The 24,673-nt window shown below is 52.3% G+C and overlaps 1 protein-coding gene across 6 annotated transcripts in view; it reads right to left on the bottom strand.

Annotated features, from left to right (window-relative positions):
* The window catches only part of LOC112980813 (relaxin receptor 1-like), a 40,194-nt gene extending 15,781 nt beyond the window's left edge, over positions 1–24,413 (bottom strand). Inside the window, exons 1-6 of one of the 6 annotated variants that reach the window (XR_003258519.2) lie at positions 24,316–24,402; positions 13,344–14,223; positions 12,949–13,124; positions 10,450–11,765; positions 8,616–8,886; positions 6,479–7,722 (exon numbers count right to left, since the gene is read on the bottom strand). Coding sequence is in view for 4 of the 6 variants with exons in the window: in XM_064518485.1 (XP_064374555.1) it covers positions 8,616–8,754 (139 nt within the window). In the remaining 2 variants the exon portion in view is untranslated. Of the gene's footprint in view, positions 1–4,073; positions 4,463–6,478; positions 7,723–8,615; positions 8,887–10,449; positions 11,766–12,948; positions 13,125–13,343; positions 14,224–24,315 lie in introns of those variants that run through there. The other 5 variants (XR_010391132.1, XM_064518485.1, XM_064518484.1 and 2 more) reach the window with 5 other exon arrangements.
* Between the last annotated feature and the right edge of the window lie 260 nt (positions 24,414–24,673).

The following is a 24,673-nucleotide window of genomic DNA, read 5'->3' as shown; positions in this document are numbered from 1 at the left end:
GCACTCCTCAAAATTCAACATCTTTCACCAAAATGTCTCCATTCAGCTTTGCGTAGTACATTGAGCTTCCATAGCACCCTGCTTTGGAAGTGCCTCAATTTGCAGAAAGGCTAGTCAAAAGCTGAGGGAGTAAGTAATTTTATAAATGCTCGTGGCTATTTTTCTGCAATATACATATCTAAATGTATGGCGGTATTACGCATTCAACTGCAGAACATTAAAATGCCTGACAAATATCAAATGGAATTAATGTTTGCCTGGAACTTTAAAGAAATACAATCTTCTAGTAAATGTGGCAAAATTTCATCATTGAAAATTTATTTATGCATGATCTTTTGCTCCTTTAGCTGGGGGCAAGAACATCTTTCTTCTGATAATACAACAAACAGAAGCCAAGACCACGGCGGTTAAATCTGCAGAGATGTGGGTGAGGGGTGCTGCATATGCTAAAGGTTTTCTTTTTTTCCTCTGCAAATACTATGAAAATATGTAATATATATAAAAGCAGCAAAGATCCAAGCTGCCATATGGCCACGTCTCTCCTGTGAGCTATGAAGGCAGCTGGGAAGTCTCTCTCCCTCCCATTCCTGTATCCAACAATTGGTAACGTTTAAAATCCAGCTTCCTCGAGAAGCTTCCTGCCTTTAAATACAGCGGGGGGATTCAGAGGGACGTGCTTGTTACCGCAGGGCTTAGTCCAAGTGCTCTTACTACAGCAAGTAGTTTCAACGACTTTAAATGCTTCTGGATGTGATTCTGCTTTATGAGGCCACGATCTACGTCGCCCCGGCAGAGCGGAGGCAGACCCGCTGCCCGGGGACGGGCAAGGTGCTCCGCGCCGCGGCGTCCTGTTTGCGCGGGCAGGTTTTGGTAATGCCGTTCCCTTCTTGCACGGCTCCAAAACGAGCAGAGCTCTTTAGGTGCCGGCTTTCTGCCTGCTGGGAAGCGACAAGAACATCTCTATGAGCATGAACTGGTTCACGCGGAGCGGAGACCTTGCCTGGGACAGTATCTCACACAGAGGCATCGTCCTGTTAACGACGTGACTCGCTCCCTGATTCCCAGATGGTACTTGCACGAGCAGGTCAAGTTTAACAGTCTTCATACTGCTGGAAGGCTGGGCTGCTGCCAAAAAAAGCATTTTTGGGGGAAAAAAGGAAAAACCATGTTTTACTGGCACCTGTTCACTATAACGGAGCTGGAAGTGGAAGCTGAGCACGCAGGTGTGAGCAATGAGGAACTACGTGCAAGGTTTTACTTTGAACGTTTACAGCACCGCAGCAGCACACAAAAAGCCTTTAAAGGGAGCAGGGCCGGTGCCAGGAAAGCTTCTTCCAACAAACACCAGTCGCTGGGGGCTTGAGGCAGATGTGCATCATCAGCAGAGCCAGGACTTCAAGAAGCAAATAATGGCCAGTAAAAAGCTCTGTGACATATATATCTTATACAGGGCAGGCGCGAGCAATTGCTTTAACGAACTAATGTGCTACAAGATGGACGAAAGCAAAGTCGTAATGTGTGACCGGTTCCTTTGATTTTCCTGAGCACCTGCTTCTTTGAGACGGTGAACACAATAAAAACTTCAGCCAAGCTGAAGTATAAGTTTGCTTCCAACAGAGCTGTTGAGCGTTAACACTTCAAAAAAAGTTTTATCATGTTTCCTAAAAATACTTTCTGCTGGCAGATCACACCCAACAATAAAGTGTGCAAAAAAACCCTAAATAAAATGACATTTGTGTCAAAACAGTCCAAGCTTATGCTGTATATCATTGCAAAGTACCTGGGAGAAGCCGGATGCTGCTCCTCAGCCCGGTCCTCTGCAGGCGCCTCCAACGCAGCCGCTGCTTGGGGCCGCGCGGCTTCAGCACCCGCCCGCTGGGGCTGCATTTTTGGCCGCCCTGTGCAAGGCAGGCCAAGGTTTTGGCCCCGCTCGTGCCGGGATCGTCTCCAGGGCTGCCAGTAGCACGTGCTCGGGGATGGAGCGGCTCCCGCACGGCCCCCTGCGCCCGAAACCCCGGCAGAGAGCCGCGCTAGGCACAGCGATTCCCCAGCTCCTCCTCCGACAACAGCCCTCGGCCCGCACCCCGGGGTCGAGCCAAGGCACCAGAAAACACATTTATTCACCTATTTGAGGTGCCTGTGTATTTCTAAGCACGCCCGCCACAGCCCTGCCGCTGTCTGCTGCCGCCGCCGGCTGCCCACCCCCTGCCCACCCCTGCTCTGCCAGGAGCCGCGGGATCCCGGCACGTCGCACAGCGAACACGGGAGTCAGAGCATGCACAAAGCACAAGTAAGAGTTTCAGTGCAAACCTTCCAGGCAGGAAACCTCCTAAAATACGCTGGAGAGGTGCCAGGAGAAATGCTAAAGGAGCAGGTGAAATAAGAAACCTAGAGGAAAAGTCTACGTTTCAGGTAAGGTAAAAGGCCCAGAACAGAGTTGATTTTTGGATTATGTAGCTTTTTAGAAAAACCGACCTCCCCCAAGGTCTCTTAAGATGCAGACTGGTTGCCTGGAGGTTCAGTTAATTTGCAGAATTGCGAATTTTATTGCCTCCCGGGAGGGTTTTGCGGGTGCTCGCCGGCTGCGCACGCCAGCAGCGTCAGGCCGGAGGAGGGAAGGGCATCTCGTACCGCGCTTCGGGTTCGCATTGACAAAAATAAAAAAGTGGCCAAATTTAGCCCGGATTTGAGTTTGGCATCTGCTGACTCTTCACAAGGGCCACCCAAGATTATAAACGAAACCTGCACATCTCCAATAAAACATCTGTGGCCAAAAGTGCAAACCAAAGCCCAGGGCCAGAAAGCAGTTTTGCCGCGGGGCGGCGGGGAGAGCCGGCAGCCCGGCCGGGCACAGCCGAGGGCAGCTCTCCCCAAAGGCTCGTCCTCGCGAAGCACACCCGGCAGACCCCAAGGCATCGCCATCCCAGATCTGCAACCGTGTTTTGGGGCTCTTCTATCCAGTTTTTCTCAGGCTTCAGAACAAACGTGAGGAAGACTCAAAATGACACCGGCGAGATCTCGCCTTTTTGAGACACGTCTTTTTTCCATTACAAAGGCCTCTCCTGAGACACCAAAAATGAGATCTGCTTTTCTCATACACGAGGCTAATTTTACGAGTCAGTTCAATAAGTTCATCTCCAGAAAATGAATTCCCTAACATGCTTAACGAAACATCCCTTAATTCCACACGATCTCTGTCCTCAGAGAAGATGCATTTCTGCTAGTGAAGCCCTAGAACGGCAGGACGAGGCCCAGAGGCGACGCTTCTCCCACCCCACCTTTCCCACGCGCGACACATCCTCGCTGTCCGGCCACAGCTCCCTGCCCAGGACCACAAACCCCCTGCACACAGTCTAAGTCACCTACTGAATTTCCTCCACTGAGATGGGATGAGCTGCCGCTAAAGCAAAACACTTTGAAGGAAACACGAGTAAAGAGCTGTTCAGCTTGAGAGAGAGTTTTAACCCCCTTCGTGGCAGGGCTCCGGGGCGCCCCTCGCCCCCCGGGATGGGCAGGGACAGGGCCGGTTTGAGCTGTCATTGACACAAGGGAAACACAACACATCGGACGGAAATACCAGAGCTGCCGGCTTTCCCTGCACCCTCTTCTAACCTCCAGCAAACAGGATCTCTTTTCTGTCTGCTTTTTGTCCACGGCTCTCTTCCCCTTCCAGACCACAACCTCAGCGCAGCTCCTGCGTTTGCCCTCGCTCCGCTCTCACGCCGCTTTCTGTTCTCTTGGATAAGGCACAGAATTGCAATTTGCAGTTCTCTCTCTGTTTTTTACAGGTAACATGAAAGTCCAGAAAAAGCACAGCGCAGAGAAAGCAGCACACAGACACGCAGACAAACTCTCCTCAAGCGGTAACATTTCTTCGGGATGCAGCAGGGCTATTTTCAGACAAGCAGCATCACTGGCGACACGTGCTGGGATTACAGACCCGACAGACCAAACATTTTGATCAAAATCCTAATAAAAAAAGTCCCCCGCAAGCCCCCACTCCCAGCAGCACAACCAAACGCCCTGATTTTCCCCCGCTTTTTGCATTCAGTGACCTGCAAAGAGCCACTTACTTGTAGCAGCGAAGAAGAGGGATGGCAGAAGGCTCAGGAGCAGCTTCATGTCAGGAGCCTTCGTGGCTACAGCCCCGGGCGGGGGAGGCTGAGGAGTCTTCCGCGCTGCTGTAAGCCCAGAGGGAGGGGGGAAGGGGGGGTGTGAAGATGCTGCCGAGCCCCTGCTGCTGCAGGCACCGCCGCACCGCCGGCTCGCAGGGGCGGGATGCTGCGCCCGGAGCCCGGAGCCGCTGCCCGTGCGGGGCCGGAGCCAGGGCCGGGGCCGGGGCGGTGTCGGGCCGGGGAGGGCGGAGGCAGGAGCCACCCGGTCCGCCGCAGCCTCGGGCGCGCTCCCGCCTTCCCCGGGAGCCCGGCGGGGACCCTGGCCGCGGGGAGAGGAGGAGGAGGAGGAGGAGGAGGAGGAGGAGGAGGGGCGGGGGGCTGCTTCCTCCCCGAGGTGGCTCCCTGCAGGGCCCAGACGGGTCTCGGCACCAGCCCGGCCCGGAGCTGCCCGGCGGCAGCATCGCCGCGGAGCCCCGGCCCGGAGCCGAGAGCCGGGAGCCGGGAGCCGAGAGCCGGGGCCCGGCGGCCTCCCCCGCTCCGCGGCGCCCGGGCGGGAGCCCCTCACCTGGGCCGGGGGCGGCGGGGGCCCCCGCAAGGCGCTGCGGGCAGGAGCTCCCGGCTCGGCGGTCACGAAACGGAGCCTAAGAGGCTGCTTAAAACCTCCGGAGACCGACGAGCAGCCGCCGCCGCCGCCCGTGCCGGTGCCGCCCGCTCGGCGCCGGAGGAGCCCGGCCGGGTCCGGGGCGGCCGGGGACGGGTGCCGCCGCTCTGCCGCTCGCAGGCTGCTGGCTGCGGGCCCAGGTGCTCCCCGGCCCCGCAGCTAACGGGGCTGCTAACGGCCTGGCTTGCCGCCGGGTCGTGAAACCCGCGGAGCAGAACGACGCCGGGGACGGGGGGGCACAGCTGGACGGAGCGGCTTGTCCCGGAGCGAGGCGGCGGCAGCAGCAGCAGCAGCAGCTCCAGCTCTGCAGAAGGCCTGCAAACAGGGCTGAGCGTATTCCCCAAACATTTAACGGCCCACATGGTGCAGGGCACAGCTGAAAGCTTTGGTTCCTGCGTGACCCGTCTCGGTCAGCACCTTATTCCATCACTCCACAGCAGGCAGATGCCTTTAAACAGGCGATGAAATCAGCTGCCCGCTACTGCAGCGTCTGCGGGGGTTATTGCTGAGCTGCGGAGCGTGTCACCGCTGCCTTGTGCCCCTCCGGGACACGGGCCCAGCGCTGGCAGCTTCTCTGAACAGCTCCTCTGTGCAGGGGGAGCTTTAAGAAGCCCAGTTTGACCAATTAGCGCCTTGTATTAATTTTTATCTTCCTAGTCGCTAAGCCAGTATTAATTGAGTTTGTAATTCAATCATCTCTGCATCCTCTGTTTCAGATCCCAGTGCGCTGCACAGAGACGAATAGGCTCGAATTTGCAAAGATCCCTAAGAAGAGAGATAAGTGTCATCAGCATTTCCCAGGTGGGTTAATTGCACGGAAACAGGGTAGTCCCAATTAAAGAGCAAACTCCCACCGTGGCTTTGATCTCTATGTTAAGTTCCTGGACCATCTGTGTTGTTAATAAAAGTCTTCTGGGAATCTCCTTTCCCCATCATTTTCAAATGTTTGTTATGGGTCCACAAGATCTATGCAAATTGAACTCCTCCCCTCCTACTGGAAAACAAATTTTTACTCAGAATACAAGACCTACTGTCCCGTCCTCTCCTCAAAACCTCATGACATAAGTGTGTGGGATTAAATAATATACATATTCCCCTTTTTGCTTGAAGATTTCTATTAATACATCTAAAAATTATCAATTAACTTATCAAAACTCCTATTAACACATTTTAAATGACTGAACAAATACTCCTATCAAAACTGATATACGGCAAATGCAGGTAAAAGGCATTACTTCGACCCTGCTGTACTAAACTTCCAAGAAACAGCCACATGAGGAGGAAGAAGAAAATACACAGTATTGCAGTAGCCTTGTGAGCTATCGTGCCTACTCCTGTCAAGATGAGCTCAAAAAGAGAAATAACCATCAAATGACACCATTTTGACACTTGTTCTGTGGATGCCATGCGATCAAAGCACAGGCTATACTTTCATGCTTTACGGGTCACTAGTTATAGGAAAAAAAGCCTGGCTGAGATAGCAGTACCCCAGTCTCTTTCCAAGGCAGCCCACCTTATTACCGATTGTCATTGGTACTAAGGTACCTTTCCTCCAATTTTAAGGAATTCTAAGGAAATGGGATCCCAGAAAAGCAGCCTTCTCTCTCATCATCTTCATCCCTCCAGCTATGACTTGGCTGATTTCTGGCAGCTGCACAACGAAGCAGAGAACAGCTTTCAAAAGAAAATGACATGAAATATCTTTGGTTCTAAATAAATTTATTTAAGATCTAAGGGTACTTTGAAGCTAAAAGCCAGATAGGGTGAGGGTGGTGGGGGGAAGAGGAAATCAAAGGGAAGCAAAATAATTCATTTTTTCAAAGCTGGAAATAAGCTGTTGTGAAAACAGTTTTTGTGTGTGCAAATCTTAGACTCTGCAGAGACTTTGCAATGCCACTGCTAAAGTTTAAAGCATTGACTTTGGTCTTGAAAGACAGGATGGGGCTTGGGATCATGAGACAAGCCCACTTTACAGCCATAGTTCTTGGACTTGGGCATTTGTTCCTGGATGCCGGGATGACACATGGTACTGACTGCAAAACCTTCAAACCTGCAGCTAGGAAAAAAAAAAAAAGCTCTAAAATTAAAACGTATTTCAAGAACTGTCAAAATTCCTCCATGCTTTGCTGACTATAGGTTGGGGTGAAGGCTGTCCTCCTATGTATAGAAGGGATCCGAACAGAGGAGGCCCTTCCGAGTCCGAGAAAGCAACAGCCAGTGAAATCAGGCAAAGGCAAAAAAGCCATAATTTGGAAAAATGATGGCAAATAGTTTCTTCTGCAGACTCTTCAGGAGCAGCTCTCTCAGGTCCTTGTATGAAGCTGTATATATGCACCAAGGAAGAACAATTTCCTGAAAGTTATAACAACGTGACATGAAATGATGGACCCCAGCTGAGAAACCTAACTTCAGGCACCTCCTCCTGGCACGGATGTCTGGAATGGGATTTTGGTTCGGTTGCAGGCAAAACTAGGAGTTCTGGATAGTACAATTTTGCAAAGACTTGAAGATGCAGTGGCAGGACTTCAGTCTGAAGCCAGATCTGGCTGGACATGTGGAATTGGAAACGCGAGGGAGGAACCTACCTGGTTAAGTTCCACCTGGTGCAGAAACACATCCTGCCTTGCATTCACTAGTGCTTCCGACAGGATAATTTGAAACCACAAGCAATTGAGCTTCCTCCCCTCAGAAAACCCAGCAGGAGCCAAGGGGCACCTATCTTCTCTTTTACACACCCCAAATTTCACTCTTCTTTACTCCATGCAGTTTGTTGTTCTTGCACTTTTCCTGGGCAACTCAAAGTCCCATTCTTCGTCCTCACCCTTGAATAGCTGCAGACAGCAGTGCCTCCCACATGCCATAGTTCTGCTGTTTTTTCCTAGAACTCTCCTCCTATTGCAGTATTTTTCAGCTTTCTTCTCCAGTGTTCCTCCAGGCTGTCAGCATCTTTACACGAAGTTTGTATTTTTTAATGTGAGTGTTATTAATGGGCAAAAAATTTCACCTCATACCCTTTGGCAGCAATCGTCATCCAGCTCTTGGGAACGCGCCTCCCACTAACTACCAAAATGATGAATGGGCACTGGACACTGAACCGCAGGCATTAAATCTCCGGGCTATAAAGCCCAGCAATACATTATGATACGGAGCCCCGAGTGGTTAAGAGAGGACTTGTGCAATTGCATGGCACAAATTTATATTCCAGGATTTTCAAAGCATAAGCTCTTCACAGAGCTTCACAGCCGTTTTGCAGGAGGCCTTCACTCCAGCCCAGTCACGCAAAAGAGAGATTTTCCTGCCAGGAGTTTTCTTTGTCACCTCCCTGGATAACGCTAGTTTTGAACAAATCAAGCCAGCTTTTCCCTTTTACTTTGTTTTCACTGAGATAATTTCTCATGCCAAATCCCTTAGTTCTTGCTCAGTTCTGACTTCTCCCATGTTTTTTTCCCCCTTTATTCGAGATAAGTCTCTGTCTACCTCTGAGGTCATCAGCTGTACCACATTATGGACTGATTCCCCTCTCCTATGGGCTTTCAGTAGATTGATATTAACAGCATGTGAAATGACTCCGCGCGCCAAGTTCTGCCCTCAGCCGCGCTTGGGCAGACCCCGAGCTCGCTGCATCTCCCAAGGGGCGACGGAGGAATCGGAACGCAAACAGGATGCAGTATTTGGAGTACTCAAAAAAAAAAAGAGCAAGCTGGCAGACGTAACAAGAAAAGGTGCAGCAGATGCAAGCCCAAAGGGATGGCATGTGTGTCCCCCAGTGCCCTTCCCACCACTGCAGAAGCCCTCTGGCAGGCTCTGCGCTCTCATACTGGGACCCGCAACCCACTGACCTGCAGGATTTCTGAAGCTTTCCACGCCGTCGCTGTAAACCCCCGCTGAAAGGTTATACTCCAGCACCTCGACCACGTCGCGTGACTTCACACCAGAGAGCCAGGAAAAGGTAAAATGTTGCATTTCCGCTAATTCCATTTGGGCTCATCTCCATATTGACGACCTGATTTTGGGTTGGGTCCTCCAGATTTCTCCCTCTCACAGAAGAGTGCTCTCAAGTAGCAAAACGTCAATGAAGTGGGAAGACATGCTGCACACATGTGATCTTGGCTGGGAAAACAAGAGTTAGAGGTTGTGATGTGGCCCCTACTAGTGCTATGGGGTCAAGTCACAGGAGATGGGCTGGGTAGACCTTGCTTTAAAATTTAATCCAAAATAAGTGTTTTTCTTGCTTTTTTCCCCCAAACTCTCTTGAGTAAGTTTTATACCCTTGCTTTTGACACAGAAGGTAGGGAGATAGGGAGCTGAGATCACAGGCCTGACTGGAGTGACATCTTCAGGTGTTTCTGGGATAAGCTGGGCAAATGTATCCTCCCTCCCTCCCCCTTCACTTGACTTTACTACAAGATGAAGTTTAGGAACATCCTGGAGCATTGAGGTAAGGCATTTTCCCTTCAGATAGTTGCTCCTAAGCAGGTAGCTGGAAGAAAACAGCTTCCCTGGGGATTCCGTGAGGTCTTGGAGGTTAGGAAATCCCAGAATACTTCACCATCAGCTGGACAGCCTTGTCTGCTGGTGTTTAGCCAGCCAGCCTCTCTCCGCGGCTGAGGGCTGCCGACTGTGAACCCAATGGAGGTAGAGTGTCAAAAGGTCAAGAATTCATTGGACAATTTGCCCGAGGAAAAATGTAGTAAAGTTTTTGAATGAAGGCTTCGTGCTCTGCTGTAATCACACCAATGTTTAAACCTTATATAATCAATGTGCTGTCCAAACTATAACTTTCCTTCATGCTCTGTAATCACGTTTGGAAGCTGATTAGGGCTCTACCTTGAGCTTCCTGAAGAACACATGCCAGCAACAACATTTGGTGACTTTCCATGCTGTTGTCTGTGTTTACGCCGTGTTTCCGGTGCTGGTTATGCGTGTTTTGTGCTAGCTAAAATGCTTGTCAATCACATAGCAATTAAAAGAAGCTAAACACTTCTGATGGGAAGTCGTTTAAAAAGTCTACACTTGGAGCTGCAAGCCCAAGCTTTTCTGCTCAGTGGATGAACCAGAAAGTTAATTATTCTGCTCTGGAGCAGATGTTTATGTGTTTGAAATTATGGGGTAACTGAGTCACTGCTTGATTTGTTGCCAAAATCTGGATTGCAGCAATGCAAACGTGGACTTCATGTTGAAGGTGGGATCAGTGCATCACTTAAAGTGCAGCCAAGGACCAGGAGGAGTGTCCTGCAGATTGTGTTGGGACTTCCCTCAGCTCCTGAGGGCCCTATGTTCTCAAAGGGACACAGCTGAGCACTCCAGTTCCAAAATCTGACCTACCTAAAGTTTATTTTAAATTAACAGAAAGTGACAACCAAAGTTCAACTAAATATCAAGTCTAAATCCTTGATTACAATTAATAGCCATCCCTATTGCCACTTGGCATGTATTCCCCGCAAAAGGAATGTAGGATAACTCGGTGAATAACTAGAATAGCTAGATAATATTCCTAGGCTGGAAGGGGTAGCAAATGGGACAGCAGATGAGAGACTTAAAAAAAAAAAAAGACTTAATTCATATCCCTGCTCAACTGCATCAGAGCAGAAAGAAAAAATTGTTTCTGATAAAGAAAGAGAAGAGTCTGGGAAAGAAATGGTATTTTTAGATTTTTCATGATAAAAACGTTACCGTGTGTGTTCCGTGGCAGTGGGCCAGGACAAGTGGGAACACTCGTCTTCACCTGGTGCAGAGGGGTGAGCTCGGGGGCCAGTCGCCTCTGGCTGCGGCTCTCAGAGGTGGCTGAAGGACAACACCACTGGTCCCGGCTTAATGTGCGGCGAAGGGCTTAGCAGGCAGGCTGCAAACGCGTGGCTGTCCCGCTATCCCGATACATCCTTTCAGCAGCAGTCCCTGAAGCAAAGACAGCAGAAACTTTCAGGCTCTGCTACGTAACCACCGAGATTTACTCACCCCTCCAGCTCCGGTGCTGCAGCGTCAGCAGCAGTTCATGGCGGGGCTCGGCGTAGCTGGCTCTCTGCTAGCCCTCGCCTCCGCCTGCCCCAGCATCTTCCATCGCTGCCGGACGCCCTTTGCTCCGTCTCCAGCCTGAGCAGCAGATGACACATTGCATCTCCCCGCATGGCGTTTAAGGGCTCTTTTCTCAGGGCGCTGCTCCACGCGTCCAGCTTGACTCCGTCTGCCTGTAAGCTACCAGCTACAGCCTGCTCCGCCAAGCCGCGGCCCTGCTTGTGAGCGTACGGCCAGCGGGAGAGGGGCCAGGCGGATCCTGAGGACGACCTTGGGGGCACAGGGTTTTCAGCAGTGGGACCGCGCATTTCTGAGCTCCACCACAACACTTTGCGCTCAAGAGGCGGCAACGCTGACCTGCATCCTACCCTTGCTGTAAGGAGCTTAGCAAGGTAGCCGTTAACACACGGAGAGCTGAACCCGCAGCTTTCCACGAGTTTCTTCTATAAGGGAACGTAAGTTACGGAGAAGAAGATGGAGAGAGGCTTTCAAGGAGGAATTGATCCGAGTCCTTAAGTTGAGTGTGCAGCATCCTGCCCAGAAACACGTCCCCACCCTGCCTTAGGGAGTCTCCAGAGACGTCTGGCACGGGCCCATGACGTCCCTGCAGAGGTGGTGGCAGGGGGCTGGCACCCAGGCTGCCTGGCCCTGCCTCGCGTGCTCAGGAGGATGAGGATGGGCCTGCAGCCCTCTCATGCCAGTGCTTTACCGGTCCAGCCACAGCCACTCAGCGGCTGAGGGCCGCCACACGGCACCCCGCTACGGGCTTTGGACAACATGTGGTCATATCGCAATGACTGTTATTTGTGTCTTTGCTTCCACAGGACACTGTTCATGGAATAGGGTTTTATGAGACATAATAAAGCGGAGTTGCAGGCCAGCATGCAAACGCCACAGTTCTTACAACACAGACATGACACACCGAAACTCCGTGTTGACCTTCCTATTCCTCTGTCCGTGTCGGATACGTGTGAGGGCTGTAGGGAAACAGACAGTGGCCAATTTTTGGTAAAGGTCAGTTTTGCTGTTTATAATTTAACTGCCAATTAATCCCTTACTGGCACATTCCCCACTTCTAGCTTTTGTCCTCCCTTTTCAGTGCTTTTGTGCAGGGTGGCTTGAAGGCAAGAGGGGCGAGGGGACAGGCTGCTCCGGCTTTTGGACTCTTCCTGCTGTTTCTCAGGTTCCTGCAGGTTTCCCCCACTCATGCACTGATTTTTTCAGCCATCACAATTCTGGTCAGCAATTTAGGTTAATTGGCAGAGGAAATGTTGCATATCCATGACTAGTCCTCCCTGCCACTTCCTTCAGTCACTGATATATTATCTGTAACCAGACTCTTAAAATCCTCCCTCTCCTTCAGAGTGGTGGTAAATTCTTCACTGGCCTGGAAGGACAATTCTCTTTACCAAGCAGAAAGTCTGTAAATCATTTTTCTTGGTGAATTTCCTCACCCAAAGAATGAATAAGCAGCTGAGCGCAGAAAGACTGAGTACTGGGGAAACCACAGGCCAACCACCAACAAGTTATTTTATCTTATTTCAAATTTAGAGGAAAATTGCATCTCCTGAAATTCACCTTCTGTGGATTCCAGCCTGGCCATGCTCCCCACATGTAATTGCTGCTGTAATTGGATTTTCTCCATGCACATGCTAGGCACTGGCAATAGCTACGCTACACTCGGGGGGAAGGAAGGGGGGCCTTATTGTAGTACTATGTCTTAGGGAACACCAGTGATGAACTAATTAGTGGAATGAATTAAGCTGGGGCACAAAGGCAATGAAAAAGCATGTGGTTTATATATGTGCACATACATACAGAAAAACTGCAGTTTTATTTGGAGACTGAGTGAAACCATAACCAGGCTTAAGAGTAAATGTGCTGACTGCAACACTTAAAAATGCTGGTGGAAGCACTTGTACTTAAAAGCACCTTTCTATGAGGTTTTTGCACATATTTTGGTACTAAATTGCCCCTGGGTACTTTAAGCAGCAGCACGATTAACTGAGGAGGCTGGTGCCCGGTTTGGGCAGCTGGGGAGAGCCGGGACCCGTGCGTGCCGGGGAGGGCTGCAGTGCGCGTCTGCCCCCCGCGAGGACACCAGCGTCCCCCCACGGTGCCTGGCACGCTGCTCCCGAAACACCGCCGAAGGCAGCCTACCTTGCAGCAGGGACAGGGCCTGCGGAGCGTGCACAGCTGCGGGGAGCTCCTGCTTTGGCGAGACAGCGTATCTGGCATCCGCAGGACTCGACCAGCTGGAAGTGATGGTTAGTCTGGGTCATTACCGGGTTTCTTCAGCCATCAACAGGCACAGAGGCTGCTGCCATGCTCTCAGCCTGCGGAATTAAATGCCAAGTTCAGCAGAGCACCCATGGTGCAATACTGTAATACAGAAATATGCTCTTTAGCTGGAGAAACCGCTGGGCGAGGACAGGGCTGGGGCAGGGGAGGCAGATGCTAAGCTGATCTGGCTTCCCGTGTCAGCAGCCTGGTCCCTCCCGCCCGTCCGCCCGCTTCCTCCCACCAAACGAGACGGCACCTTCCCCCTCACTCACCTGGGCGCATCCGTGCCAGAAGCTCGGCGCGCAGCGCTGTGCCTGGGTGGTAGGTGCTTCCACGCAAAGCTAAGTTCAGCCCAGCCTTTGAAGCCTCCATCGCCTGGCTCCGGCGCGTCTCCTGGGAAAGGCTCCACGGTCAGTCCCGTACCTTCCCTTGGGAGATGCTCGTGGCGCTTGAGCCAGGATGAAGCACAGCAACCTGCCTCTTAAACATCACAGTGTGCTGAAAACTCGTCGCCTTCTTGAGCCTTGGCCTTGAGTCCCTGCTCAATCTGGATCAAGGTCTGGGACATCTGCTCTGATCTCCCACCGCCTCCAGAGGACGGGACACAGCCACCAAAGCCCCACGGTCCCCGCGGGAGCCGCATGCTCCGGCAGCTTCCTTCCCCCACCGGCAGCCGCAGCTGAGACCCGGAGCAGATGTCCCTGCAGACACCCCCGCGCAGGACTGACTCAGGTGCCTTTCACAGGGTTCAGGAGAAACGGTCATATTCTTACACACCATTTAGCTCTTTTCAGCAAGTGCCGGATTCCCTTCAGAAACCTGGTTCCTGAAGCCATTTACCTTCTGCAGTCCCACGCGCGCCAGTCCAACTGGGGTGTCGTTAATTAACTTAAAGCAATGACAAATGTGGGTCTGCAGTCTCTGGTGTTCCCTAGCATCTCCCTCTTTCCCTCTGCTACAAACGCTTCATCAGCCACGGCCAGGTACAGACTCAATTTCTGTCTTCGGAGGAGGTGGGGGATTAATTCTCCGTGCAGGCAGCCTGCGTTGCTGGCCTTTCTCTGCACTCCGTTTCAGACGGACCAAAAAGATGTGTGGGAATGAGGCAGTGCTCAGGAGACGTGAAGGAGGTAAACCAGACCAGGACGATGTCTGTGGCCAGAAAAGATGTTAAAAGCATCTACTTCAGTTCCGATTAAATCACGCGCTAGCTCTCCGAGGGAAGCCTGTGCCCTCACCGACGGCACGTGCGGGCCGCACGGGGCACAGCCTGGGGGGGGTCTGCCACGAGCCCGGGCGGCAGCAGGACCGACCCGCGGGGCGCCAGGGCCAGCAGCCCGCTTGGACGCAGGGACGGTCGGTCCGCGGCCGCCGCCAGCGAGGGGAGCCCACGAGACACCTCGCCCAGCGCTTCGTGCACCCCAGCCGTGCTCTGGCATTCGCAGTTTCACGGAGGAAGCCAGCACCCGTTTTAACACGCGCAGGAAAATCCCAGCCCCTCGCCAGCCCTGCTCGCGACCTGCCTCTCTCTGCCCAGACTTGGGTCGCTCAGTAGCTCCTGCTAAGCTGCATCCTCCACCGACCCAGCAAGACCCCAGTGCTCCTCTTCCACCCTCACATCTCGCCCTCCAGCCACAAAAGCAACAGAAAAGAGGGCAGCTGGGAGAAGAGAACTTTAACTGGGCCAAGCTCGGTCCCATTATCAGCTGTATTAAAAATGGAAAGGAGTCAGGCACTGAACTTGAAAATACCTTCCTCCAAAAATTTCATTCATTAACTAGCAGGAGAGGACAGGGAGAAAGGTCACAGGTTTGAGAGTCTGCCAAGTTACAAGTGAATGGGCAAGAGAAACAATTCCCTGCTGAACTGCAAGAAAAGCAGAGTAATAATAAACAAATCACACATTTCTGCAGTATCTTCCCCCTGGAGAGTCCCTCTACACACAAATCACTTTATCTGCTTCTCTAATATGGACCACTTAACAGCTCCCAGGAACAACTTTTTGTTGGTTAAGTGGAAATTAATGAGTTCATGTGAAACTGAAAAAGGAGAATCAGAGGCAGAGTCTGAACACCCCGTGCGGAAGAGGGTGAGGAGGGAAAGCACCACTCCTTCCTCCGCAGAGCATCCCAGCACACCGCGAATAGCCATCAGCAGAGGAGCAGCTCAGCCCTGGGGAGCTACCGCGCCGCGCAGCCGAGCCCCCACCAACTCCGGCCCCCAACCCCGCTTCCCACGTGGTTTTGCAGGCTCCCTTCCTTTCCGGCTGGACTGGGCTCTTCCATCTGGACTCAGCCCACGATGAAACACTGCAACCTGCGGTAGCTCCATTTCGCCGCGGCTGACTCCCACCGCCTCCAGCTCCGGGCAGCACAGCGCGTCCCACTGCCTCGCGTCTCGCGGCCTGCCCCGCGCCTGGAGTCTGGGTTTATCCCGCCGGCCGCTGCCGTGCTGCAGTCTGCGCCCCGGGCTCGCACGCTGTTTGTGGTGCTAATTAGATTTTTTTCATTTTCCTCTTCTTTACATTCTTTGAAAGCACAGACGAGAAGCGGGAGTGGAGCGGCAGCGCAGTACACAGACGTAACGCTATCTTTCCCTGCCCTGCCAGCGCTGCTCGCAGCAACGGGGGACCTCATCCAGCCAGGCAGCGTGGGCTCCCACGGCAGCCGCGTCTCGGCTCTGCCAAGTCCTCTCCGCACTGAGCAGCGGCACTTTCGCACCCGCTGCTGCTTCAGAAAGCTGCAGAAAAAACGAACTCGGTCACTGCTGCCTCCCTGCTGCTGCTCTGCCCAGGCCCCTGCACGAGCCCTGAGGGTGCTGCACAGCTCGCACCTATTCGGATCTGCTCCTTTTTCTAAGGAAGCAAGTTGCGAACAACGGATGATTTTACTGGAAGTGCTGAGGGAGGCGTAGGCACGTGCTGGGCAGGGTGTTTTTTGCCCTGGACAAATGGAAGACAATTTCTGCCGGTCCTTGCTAGAGCGGCTGAGAACTGAGTCCCTGTGAGGGAGCAGCCCGTAAACGTAGAGCCCTGAAACGCTGTTTGCTGCTGGATGACTTGGAATAAGGCGTTTCTCATTTGCAGCCCTTTCCAGCCGGGGGTTGAAGAGCAGCAACAAAGGCTCATTTAAACCTCATGCTTCTATTGCTGGGTAAGGAGCAATTCCCGTTGCACGTTTTCTAGGCTGGGAGCCTGAAGCCCGGAGAAGGAGGGCTTGGGGACCTCGCTGCCACGGCCCAGAGCAGGGGCGAACCGCAAGCCTGGGCGTTACCACCCCGTGCCGCGGCTCGGCCATGCCTGCGGCAGCAGCTCGTGCAGCCCGGGGGGGCACGGCCTCCCTCCCCGGGTGCCCAGTCCCACCGTGCAACCACCCACCACGGGGCAGGCTGCCTCCCCGCTGTGCTGCTCAGACGCCGCAGAGCCAGCGGGAGCCTCGCCCTGCACGTGTGAATCCCTCCGGCATTGCACACTGTTCTGCGCTTCTGTGCGTTATCCCGTTTTATCATACTGGGAAAGGAGATCGCACAAAGCTGCCCAAAACCTAGAGCTAAGGGAAGTCAGACAGGTCCCCATGTGAAGGGGAAACACCAGGGAATTGGAAGAAGCATGGCATTTAAAAGGAGACGAGGTCATTCCCTGGGAACAAAGGTATGCTAGCGCTGTCTGGTTTAATGAGATTCAGACTCAAGGTTTGGCTGACTCATGGTCTTTAATAAACTTCAGCCTTGGTGGAGTAAAGGGGTTAGTTCTGGTGTCAGTTCCAGCTGGGAACGGTGCTCTGCCTGCGCCTTTTCCTTTGCAGGCACTTGCACGGCTCCTGCGCCGCGCTCCCCAAGATTGCTCTTCATTTCATTCTGGGGACTGCTAAGCAATCTGAGGTTGAAAACCCCGAACATTGATGGAAATTTTAGCTATTACCACTACAAAACAGGACCAAAGAACATTTCCTTGCTGCACAAAGGCTGCTGTCTGCAGCACATGAGCTGTGAAACACGGTAAACGCTAGCGCACGGCCGGCCTGTGTTAAGAACCAATATATGTCTCTTACCACGCCGCTCCCATTTCAGTGACCGCTGATGCAGCACGCCTGCCCCCCGCGCCAGGGCCGCGTCTGCCCGCGCAGCTGACGCCTGGAAAGCAAAAGCGCCGTGGAAACTCCCAGCCCCGTTTCCAGCAGCCGTGGAAACTCCCAGCCCCGTTTCCAGCAGTTGCGCTGGCGTTGGCCAGGAACAGCCCGACTTCCCTGGGACTCGGCTGCACGCGCTGGAGCTGCGACCGGGGGGGCCGGCCGGGGAGCGGGCAGGGGCAGAGGGGCAGGACAGAGAAGCCGCCCTCTAATTCCTGAAACCAGAGGGCCAGGGCCTGACCCCGCGCTGGCAATGCACAAACGCAGGAGCGACACGGCAGCGGCTCAGACTGTCCCAAGCAGAACTGCCGGGAGAAACAGTTTCGCCGTTTAGCCCAGGAATGAAACGGGACCCTTCTGGCTTGCTCTCACCTATCAAGCTGGTCTCAGGTACCAACAGGGTTTGTTATGCTACAGCTGGCAAAAATTACAAATGTTTTCTGTAATTATTCGTGCAGAGCGGTTGCTGCCTTCGCCCCAGCCGCTCCCACCTCCCTCCTGGGCACTTCTCTTCCAGGCAAGCCCGAGTGCTGCCCTCTGCCACAGGAAAGGGAGCAAGGATACACCTGGGAAGGAAAGCAGCTGCCGCAGGTCAGCTCTTTAATTCAGCAGACAAACAAGAAGAAAATACAGTGGTTGGAGGGGAAATGAGACCAATTCAGGCTGGAAATAAAGCTAGTGTTTTCAATAGCAAGGCTAATTAACAACCAGAACCACCTATGCAGCAGTGGGGAAACCTCTCACTCAGTACGTTTAAAATCAAACACGTGCTCTAGTTAACCAGGAGGAAGAACTGACCCTGATGCAGACCTACACGGTCAAACTCCTACAGTCCACGAATACTCGGGAAATCAGCGTTGTACTGGATGATCGCGACGTGCTCTTTACAGTGCTAGGAAGCGATGGCACTTCACGGGAGCTGCCTGGAGCTCCCATCCCACCCGCTTTGCCTGCTCATCGCCTGCTGTAACGGCTCGCTAACCCGACGGGGTAGCACCGTCCGCGTCAGGCCAGGCTCTGGAAGCCCACATTCGGGAACAACGGCAAACGGTCCTTTCCTCTGTTCTGGGGGCCCTGGCATAAACAAACAGACAGATTTCTACAGACAGAGCAGCCCGTGTCAGCACAGGAGCTGAAGCGCGAAGACGTGAAGCCTCCTGTGCGGCCCCACGCCGGCCCCAGCAGCTGCTGCAGCTGCTACCCGCAGGCCTGATCATTACAGCGGGTGTTGCACGAGCGCGGGTGTGCACACACGCGCACACACACACACACACACACACCCCCACACCTGACCGGGATGCAGCACGTCCCATGCTGCCCATTTGCTGGACCGCTCCGAGCGGAGAGTCTAGCAGGACCCAGTTCAAGACCTCTGTAATGAAACTCGAGCCCCTTGGTGAAGTTAATCCTCACTGTCAGAGATCGCCTCTGCCACGTGGGCAGTTCCCACGAAAGCATAACGTTACCTTAGTGGGACAACCGCTGAGAGGAATAACAGAAACGTTATAAAAACTGGACTCCAGGAAGATACAAGAATTCTAAAAAGGAAATGCACGGTGGAAGCTAGAGAGCAACCTGACCTGAGCTGGCATTCACGTTATAAAGCAGCTCTGACCCCCGAACTTTCATGAGCTTCTAGCAACGTTACCATGCAGAAGTGCTCAGACCAGGAAAGAAAGGGGAGACGCAGCACCTCCCGACAGTTCCGAGGACTGAACAGAAATACGGCTGCAGGCGATAACGCCGTAAGTACTGAAGTAAAATAATTAGCCCACTCATTCATGTTTTGAACTCTGCCAGAGAAACAGAAATTGTTTCCCCAGTGATTAACCAGGGCAGAGCTGGTACAGCCCATAACTGATCTGGGCTATGCAATTTTTGGGAAGAAGTGGAACGAATTGCTAAAGCTATTTAAACTGGCACACTCTGCAGTTTCTTCCATATTCTGCAAACGTTGATGCTTCTTACTTCTGCAGATCGTTGCAGAAAAAATCACATGAAAATATTTGGGCTATCAAGGCCTTTGCTTTTTAGAAGTCATGCTGAAATTGTGTGAAATTGCCAACCTTAAAGCAGACATGAAGGTTGACAAGAACACCTTATTCTGATGTTGGATATTTAGGCATGAATACTGAGCTATGCTGCTTTTTAGGGTTCATATTCTCTATTGCTTAAGGCATCTTGAAAGATATAGCTCACTAAATACCACGTAGGAGGATTTTTGGGAGCGATTCCAGCAAGGACACCCTGATTTTCACATCCGGAGAATAACTGGCTCCCCAAAGCTCACGAGGTGTGGGGGAACTCAGCCAACTCTGGGCTTTACTGGGCGGGACCAGCCACTTGTTAAGTGCTATGCATGACTTTTAAGAGACTGTTTCCTATTGCTACTGAAAAACACATCCTTCCCTATCCTTGATAGCTTTACCCTTGCAGGTCTGGATTTTTCTTGCGATACTAGGATTTCTCTTGAAATTTCTCTGGTTCTGATGAATACCATCAAAGAGCATCCTCGGACATCTGCCCCCTTGGCTGCTCTGTGCAGCCTGAAACTCTTGGATTTGAATATGCAAGGACAGATCATCAAATGTGAAATCTGCAGGAGGAGAAGGCCTGCAGAGGACCCAAAAGCAGGGAGAATGTGAACTACTGGGCTGCCTTTAATTGAACGATTGCAAATTCTTATGCTAATCCCCCTTCCCAATCCTGTGCACATTATGCCTGTTTTACAGCACTCTAAGGAGCTGCATATACTTAGGTGGCTCATTTGTGGAAAATCCCACAGCAGCAGGGCAGGGAAAGCACTTGAGGAGCCCCCTCTAACTGCATGATCCAAGGAAGGTAGCAAGATGCAAGAAATAAGCTAAACGATGCAAAATATATGGCTGAATACTGAGGGAAAAGAGGAAATAGCAACAGCAGCTTATTTTGGATGATGCAAATGCTTCTCCAGCCATGTGGCAAATACCTCATGCTTCAGGCACATGGCAGTAGAGAAAGTAAGATATGGTACAGGGGCTGCAGAGAGGTGTTTCAGAAGTGCTCAGAGGATGTAGCAGCTCTCCTCTTGGCGACAGCCCATGTGTCAGTAGTTGCTTGTTTTCTGAGACAGGAGGACAACGTCTTGCAGATCCTATGATATCTTTGCAGAGGCATAAAAGAGGATCATATCCTCTCAGTACCTTTGGCTGATCCATAATCGATGTGCGTGACTGCTGAAGTCGTAACTGGCACTGTTTCCGAGAAAGTTCCAGCAGCACGTCAATAGTAATGACAGATGTTACTGTGCTCTCAAATGCAATTTATTTTTATGACATTCTATTTTTGCTGAAGCCCAGGATAAATGCAATCCATTACTTTTATAAAAAAGGAACGCCACCAAGTCACCTCGTAAAGGTGATGTTGTCTGACAGTTCTTACGACAGCACACAAGACCCTAATGTGCTGCTTGGTGTGAGCCTGGTCTTTCATCTCGGGCACTGGCAGCTTTATCGTGTTGCAAGAAGAGGACCAATTTCCACAGCGCCACTAAAAGAGGTAATTCTTCCCTGTGTGCTGTACCCAGAGGTGTCTGCTGCCCGTGGAGACCAGCTGAGAGCAGGTGTGGTTTTAGCTTTCTTACATCCTTGCACATGCTGCAAAGTGCAACCATGATGCCCCTCCATCATATCCCCTTTACCCCTCTGGAGGTGGTACAGACTCGTACAGACTGTCCTCCGCTGCTAGAAGCCTCCTACATTTTGCACAGATCACTTTCTCTCTCCCCACTGGCTCTGTAATAGTTTAACTTCTTTACACAGCTCTGTCTCCCTCCACTATCCTCTTTTTTACATGCTGGTTGTACTGTAAGGGCCTTTTCTGCCTAACCACGCCTCCAAACTGCTGCCTTGGTAATCCCTGGCTTTCCCAGCGTGGTTGGAGCTCCATCTCTTTGCACCGTTTGTCTCCTTCCTTCACTCCGAGTTTTTACTCCCAGCAAGCCTGTGGGGAAGGTGCAATGCCAAATAGTGCTAGGGGGGACTCCATCTTCCAGGCAAGCAGGAGCCAGGGCCATTTGGGTAGCTACGTCCCTCTATGGATGTTTTCTCCTCCCCATAGAGCCCATCTGGAGGCTGGAGCGAAGCATTTCTTCAGTTTTCTCTGTTATCCTCAGCAGCTGCCTGGATGTTTAGCACTCTAACCCACCCTGCAATGTCTCCTGGGATCTTCTTGCCATCAGTGCTTGTACAGTAAGAGGCAGCAATGTGAGAAAAGCTTGTGTTCCTTTAAACGGCTAACAGCCATGGGCAAAACCCCCGTGGAAAAGCACTGCTTGGCTTAAGGATGATTCCTCTCCTCTTCTGACGGCTCCTGGTGTAAGTCGCTGATTACAGAAAATCATCCAGAAAGGCCTTTAATAGAATTTCATAAGCTCTGCACAATGGTCTCCAGGCAAAACCAGGGCTTGAAAAAAGATCTGTGCTGGGAGATGAATCAATCTGTTCCAAGAAATGTCCAAAATTGCAGGCTTAGGCAGCAAGGACCGTTCTGAGCTGCTTCATATGAGGTCCTTGTGCCTTGGCTGGGCTGGCTGGAGTCCCAGCTCCCTCTGTACGTTTCGTGACAGCCTCCCCTTCCAGGCCACGGTGGTGGCAGTTTTGCTGCTGGGGGCACTTGCAGGGGGCTGGGCTAGCAGGAGCCCTCCCAGCGCACCGGGGGGTGCACGGAGGGCCCCCTCCAAAGGCACCGTCCAGGCACGTCCTCGGCAGACTTCCCACGCCGAGATTTACGCGCAGCCCTGCTGGAATAGGGGAGGGCCATAGGCTATTCCCAGCACTTCCCACTCTACCGCTTTAATTACGGATTCGGAAATGAGGCTGTTTTCTCCAGCGTCAGGCGCAGTTTGCAGGTGCCTAACCCCTACCACTCGTGAGCAGAACAAGGGCTCCTGTCTCCCGGGTGCTGAGCGTGCTGCCGGCCCGGGAAACCTGCCTCATGCCTGCAGCGGGGGCCCTTGTCACGCTGCTCAACGGACCCGAGCTTTTAAGAGCCTGGGTTTCTACACAAACCTCCTTCTCCCTTTTCACCTGCCGCTTGCTAGGAGAAGGTCCCCAGGGGCTTGCATTCCTCCACCCGACACTCACTGCCTTCCCTGCAACTTGGTTCCCTGCTTTGAAGTAACATTTGGCTAATGAATCCATTTTTTCTAAATTAAACGTCTTCCCTCAGTAGGACTTCAAGAAGTTCCCTTTGCTGCAGGCTGAGGGATTTTGGGGAACGGGTAGCAGCAGGTATTCCTGCTCTAAACTGCCACAGGATTTCGTCTGGCTGCAAATGTGTATCCCAGGGACAGACAGGCAAGAGCCCCCCTTCCTTTTCTCCCAACATCATGCTTCCCTTTTCCTGTTTTCTCTCCCCATGTTTCCTCTCACACTGTCCAGGATTTTTACTAATTCTATAAATCATCAAGCATATCACCTTAATTATTTTACCTAAATAAGCAAAAGACCTAAGAGCATCACAAATTCTAGCTCGGACTGTGATATCCCTAAAAAAACCCCGAACCAAAGCAAAAAAACCTCCCAATTTTCTGTAATGACTAGCTCTCCCAGAAACTCTCTTTAGCAATCATGGCTCTGACTGCAAATCCAAAAGTGGTGTTTGCAATAATAATCAAATGTTTAGCAAATATCATTAGAACTATCTTGCCAGTGAGCAGAAATAATTAGCAGATAATTGCTTTATGGACAGCCCAGCAGGGAAATTAGGAATAGTATTTTCTCCAGGTTAAACAAGGAAACACAAGCAGGAAAACAGAAGCACCATGAGCCAAAAGGACTTGTTTAAGGCCACACAATGGGAGGGCTGGCTGTAGAACCCCCCAGCCTGATCCCACACTGACCCACCACTTGCTTGGGAACCACAATCCCAGCTCTGACTAGACTCAGCCTTTCCTGACCTTGGGAATCTGGGTTCACAGACAACTTTGGCTTGTCTCTTTGCCTCTTGTTCTGGTGTCTTGCCCACTGCATGAGCTGGCACCACTCTGCTCCCCATGACCCTTTGCTGGGGCTCTGGCGTTTCTGCCAGGCTCTGCCCAAGCGCTCGAAAGATCTCTGGTGCACTTTGCTCCAGCAAAAATTCACAGTACGAGGCAAATACTTGTTCATTGCCCAAGTTCCAGGGCTAAGGCAGAGCACCTCTGCAACCATCCCCAGGCAACCTTCCCGGGATATTGCCCCTCTTACCATCGCTGTTCCCAGGGATAATTTGACACCGATTTGTCTCCTGCAGCATTCTTTAAAAACAAACCACTCTCGTTTCTTCCTATGCTGAACAGGCAAGGACGTAAAAACAGCATTTTAAAAAACTCTCCTCCAGTTTACTGGTTGCAGGAATTTGGTCCTACAGGGTCTTTGTCTCTCTTTCAGACGTAGTCTAATCCTTACAAAGACATTCAGACATAGTTTAATGCTTACATAGCCAAACGCTTGCAACCTGCGGTGACAGGGGCTATCACAGGCCCCTCCTGCAGCAGCATCCCACCACGTGCCCACACAGCAGCGCTAGGAAAGCAGAGCCAGCATTTGAAGGAAAGGGCGGCAGGAGAAAAGATGCGACTAGGAAGCTGGGGAAAGGGGGTCTTTCCGACAGGGAGCCCGACTGCAGCACGTCCTGCCTCCACACAGCTCCGGGTACGCTGAGCTCGAACACAGCCCTGAGTCATGACACAGGAGGGGCCCTGAGTTTAGGAGGGGAAGCAGCTCACCTGGTAGCCTGAACTTGCTGAAAGCAAGCAAGGACTTCCTTTTTTTTTTTTTTTTTTTTTTTTTTTTCCTCCTTTTTTTTTTTCCCACCTGGTATAAGAATCAGCACAGACACACTGCTTAGAAACCTCCAGAGACGGAATTCCCTCAAATTCCCATCTTCCTCTTCTATTGCAAGAGGACTGCTGCACCTAAGCGGCACCTTTCCACCTCCAGGGCTCGACAGTCCTGCTAGCAGCAGCCCTTCACGACCCCCACACAAAATAGCTCGAAACAGCGAGCAGCCCTTGCCCTGCAGCACCGAACCACCTCCTCTAGCGCTGCTGCCCCTTCACACCCCCTTCCCCCAGCAGGGAGCAGCCTGCACTTACCGGGCAGTCACCGCCCCCAGGCTCTCGCGGCTCCTGCTGCAGCACCCGCCGCGGACCCGCCACCGCCGAGGCCACCCGGCCGCGCAGGCAGCGCGCAGGGCCCGCGGCTCCCCGCGCCCGCAGCGCCACCTAGGGGCACGCGGAGACGCTGCTCCCCTGGGCTCCGCGCCCCTAAGCGCACGCGCACGCAGAGGCATCTGAAAGCGCCGAAGTTTCCTGTGCTGCAGGTAGAGGGTTATGCAAATGAGGGCGCCGGCTTTAATGGCATGCCGAGATTTTTAGTCGAATTTAATTACCTTCCTTCTCCCCCTTTCTTTGCCTGTCCCTGATCAAATTAAAACAAACAGCCCCCAGCAGA

Source organism: Dromaius novaehollandiae, chromosome 11, assembly GCF_036370855.1.
Source record: "Dromaius novaehollandiae isolate bDroNov1 chromosome 11, bDroNov1.hap1, whole genome shotgun sequence".
Classification (NCBI taxonomy): Eukaryota; Metazoa; Chordata; class Aves; order Casuariiformes; family Dromaiidae; genus Dromaius; species Dromaius novaehollandiae.
This window is presented reverse-complemented; position numbering and strand designations above follow the sequence as displayed.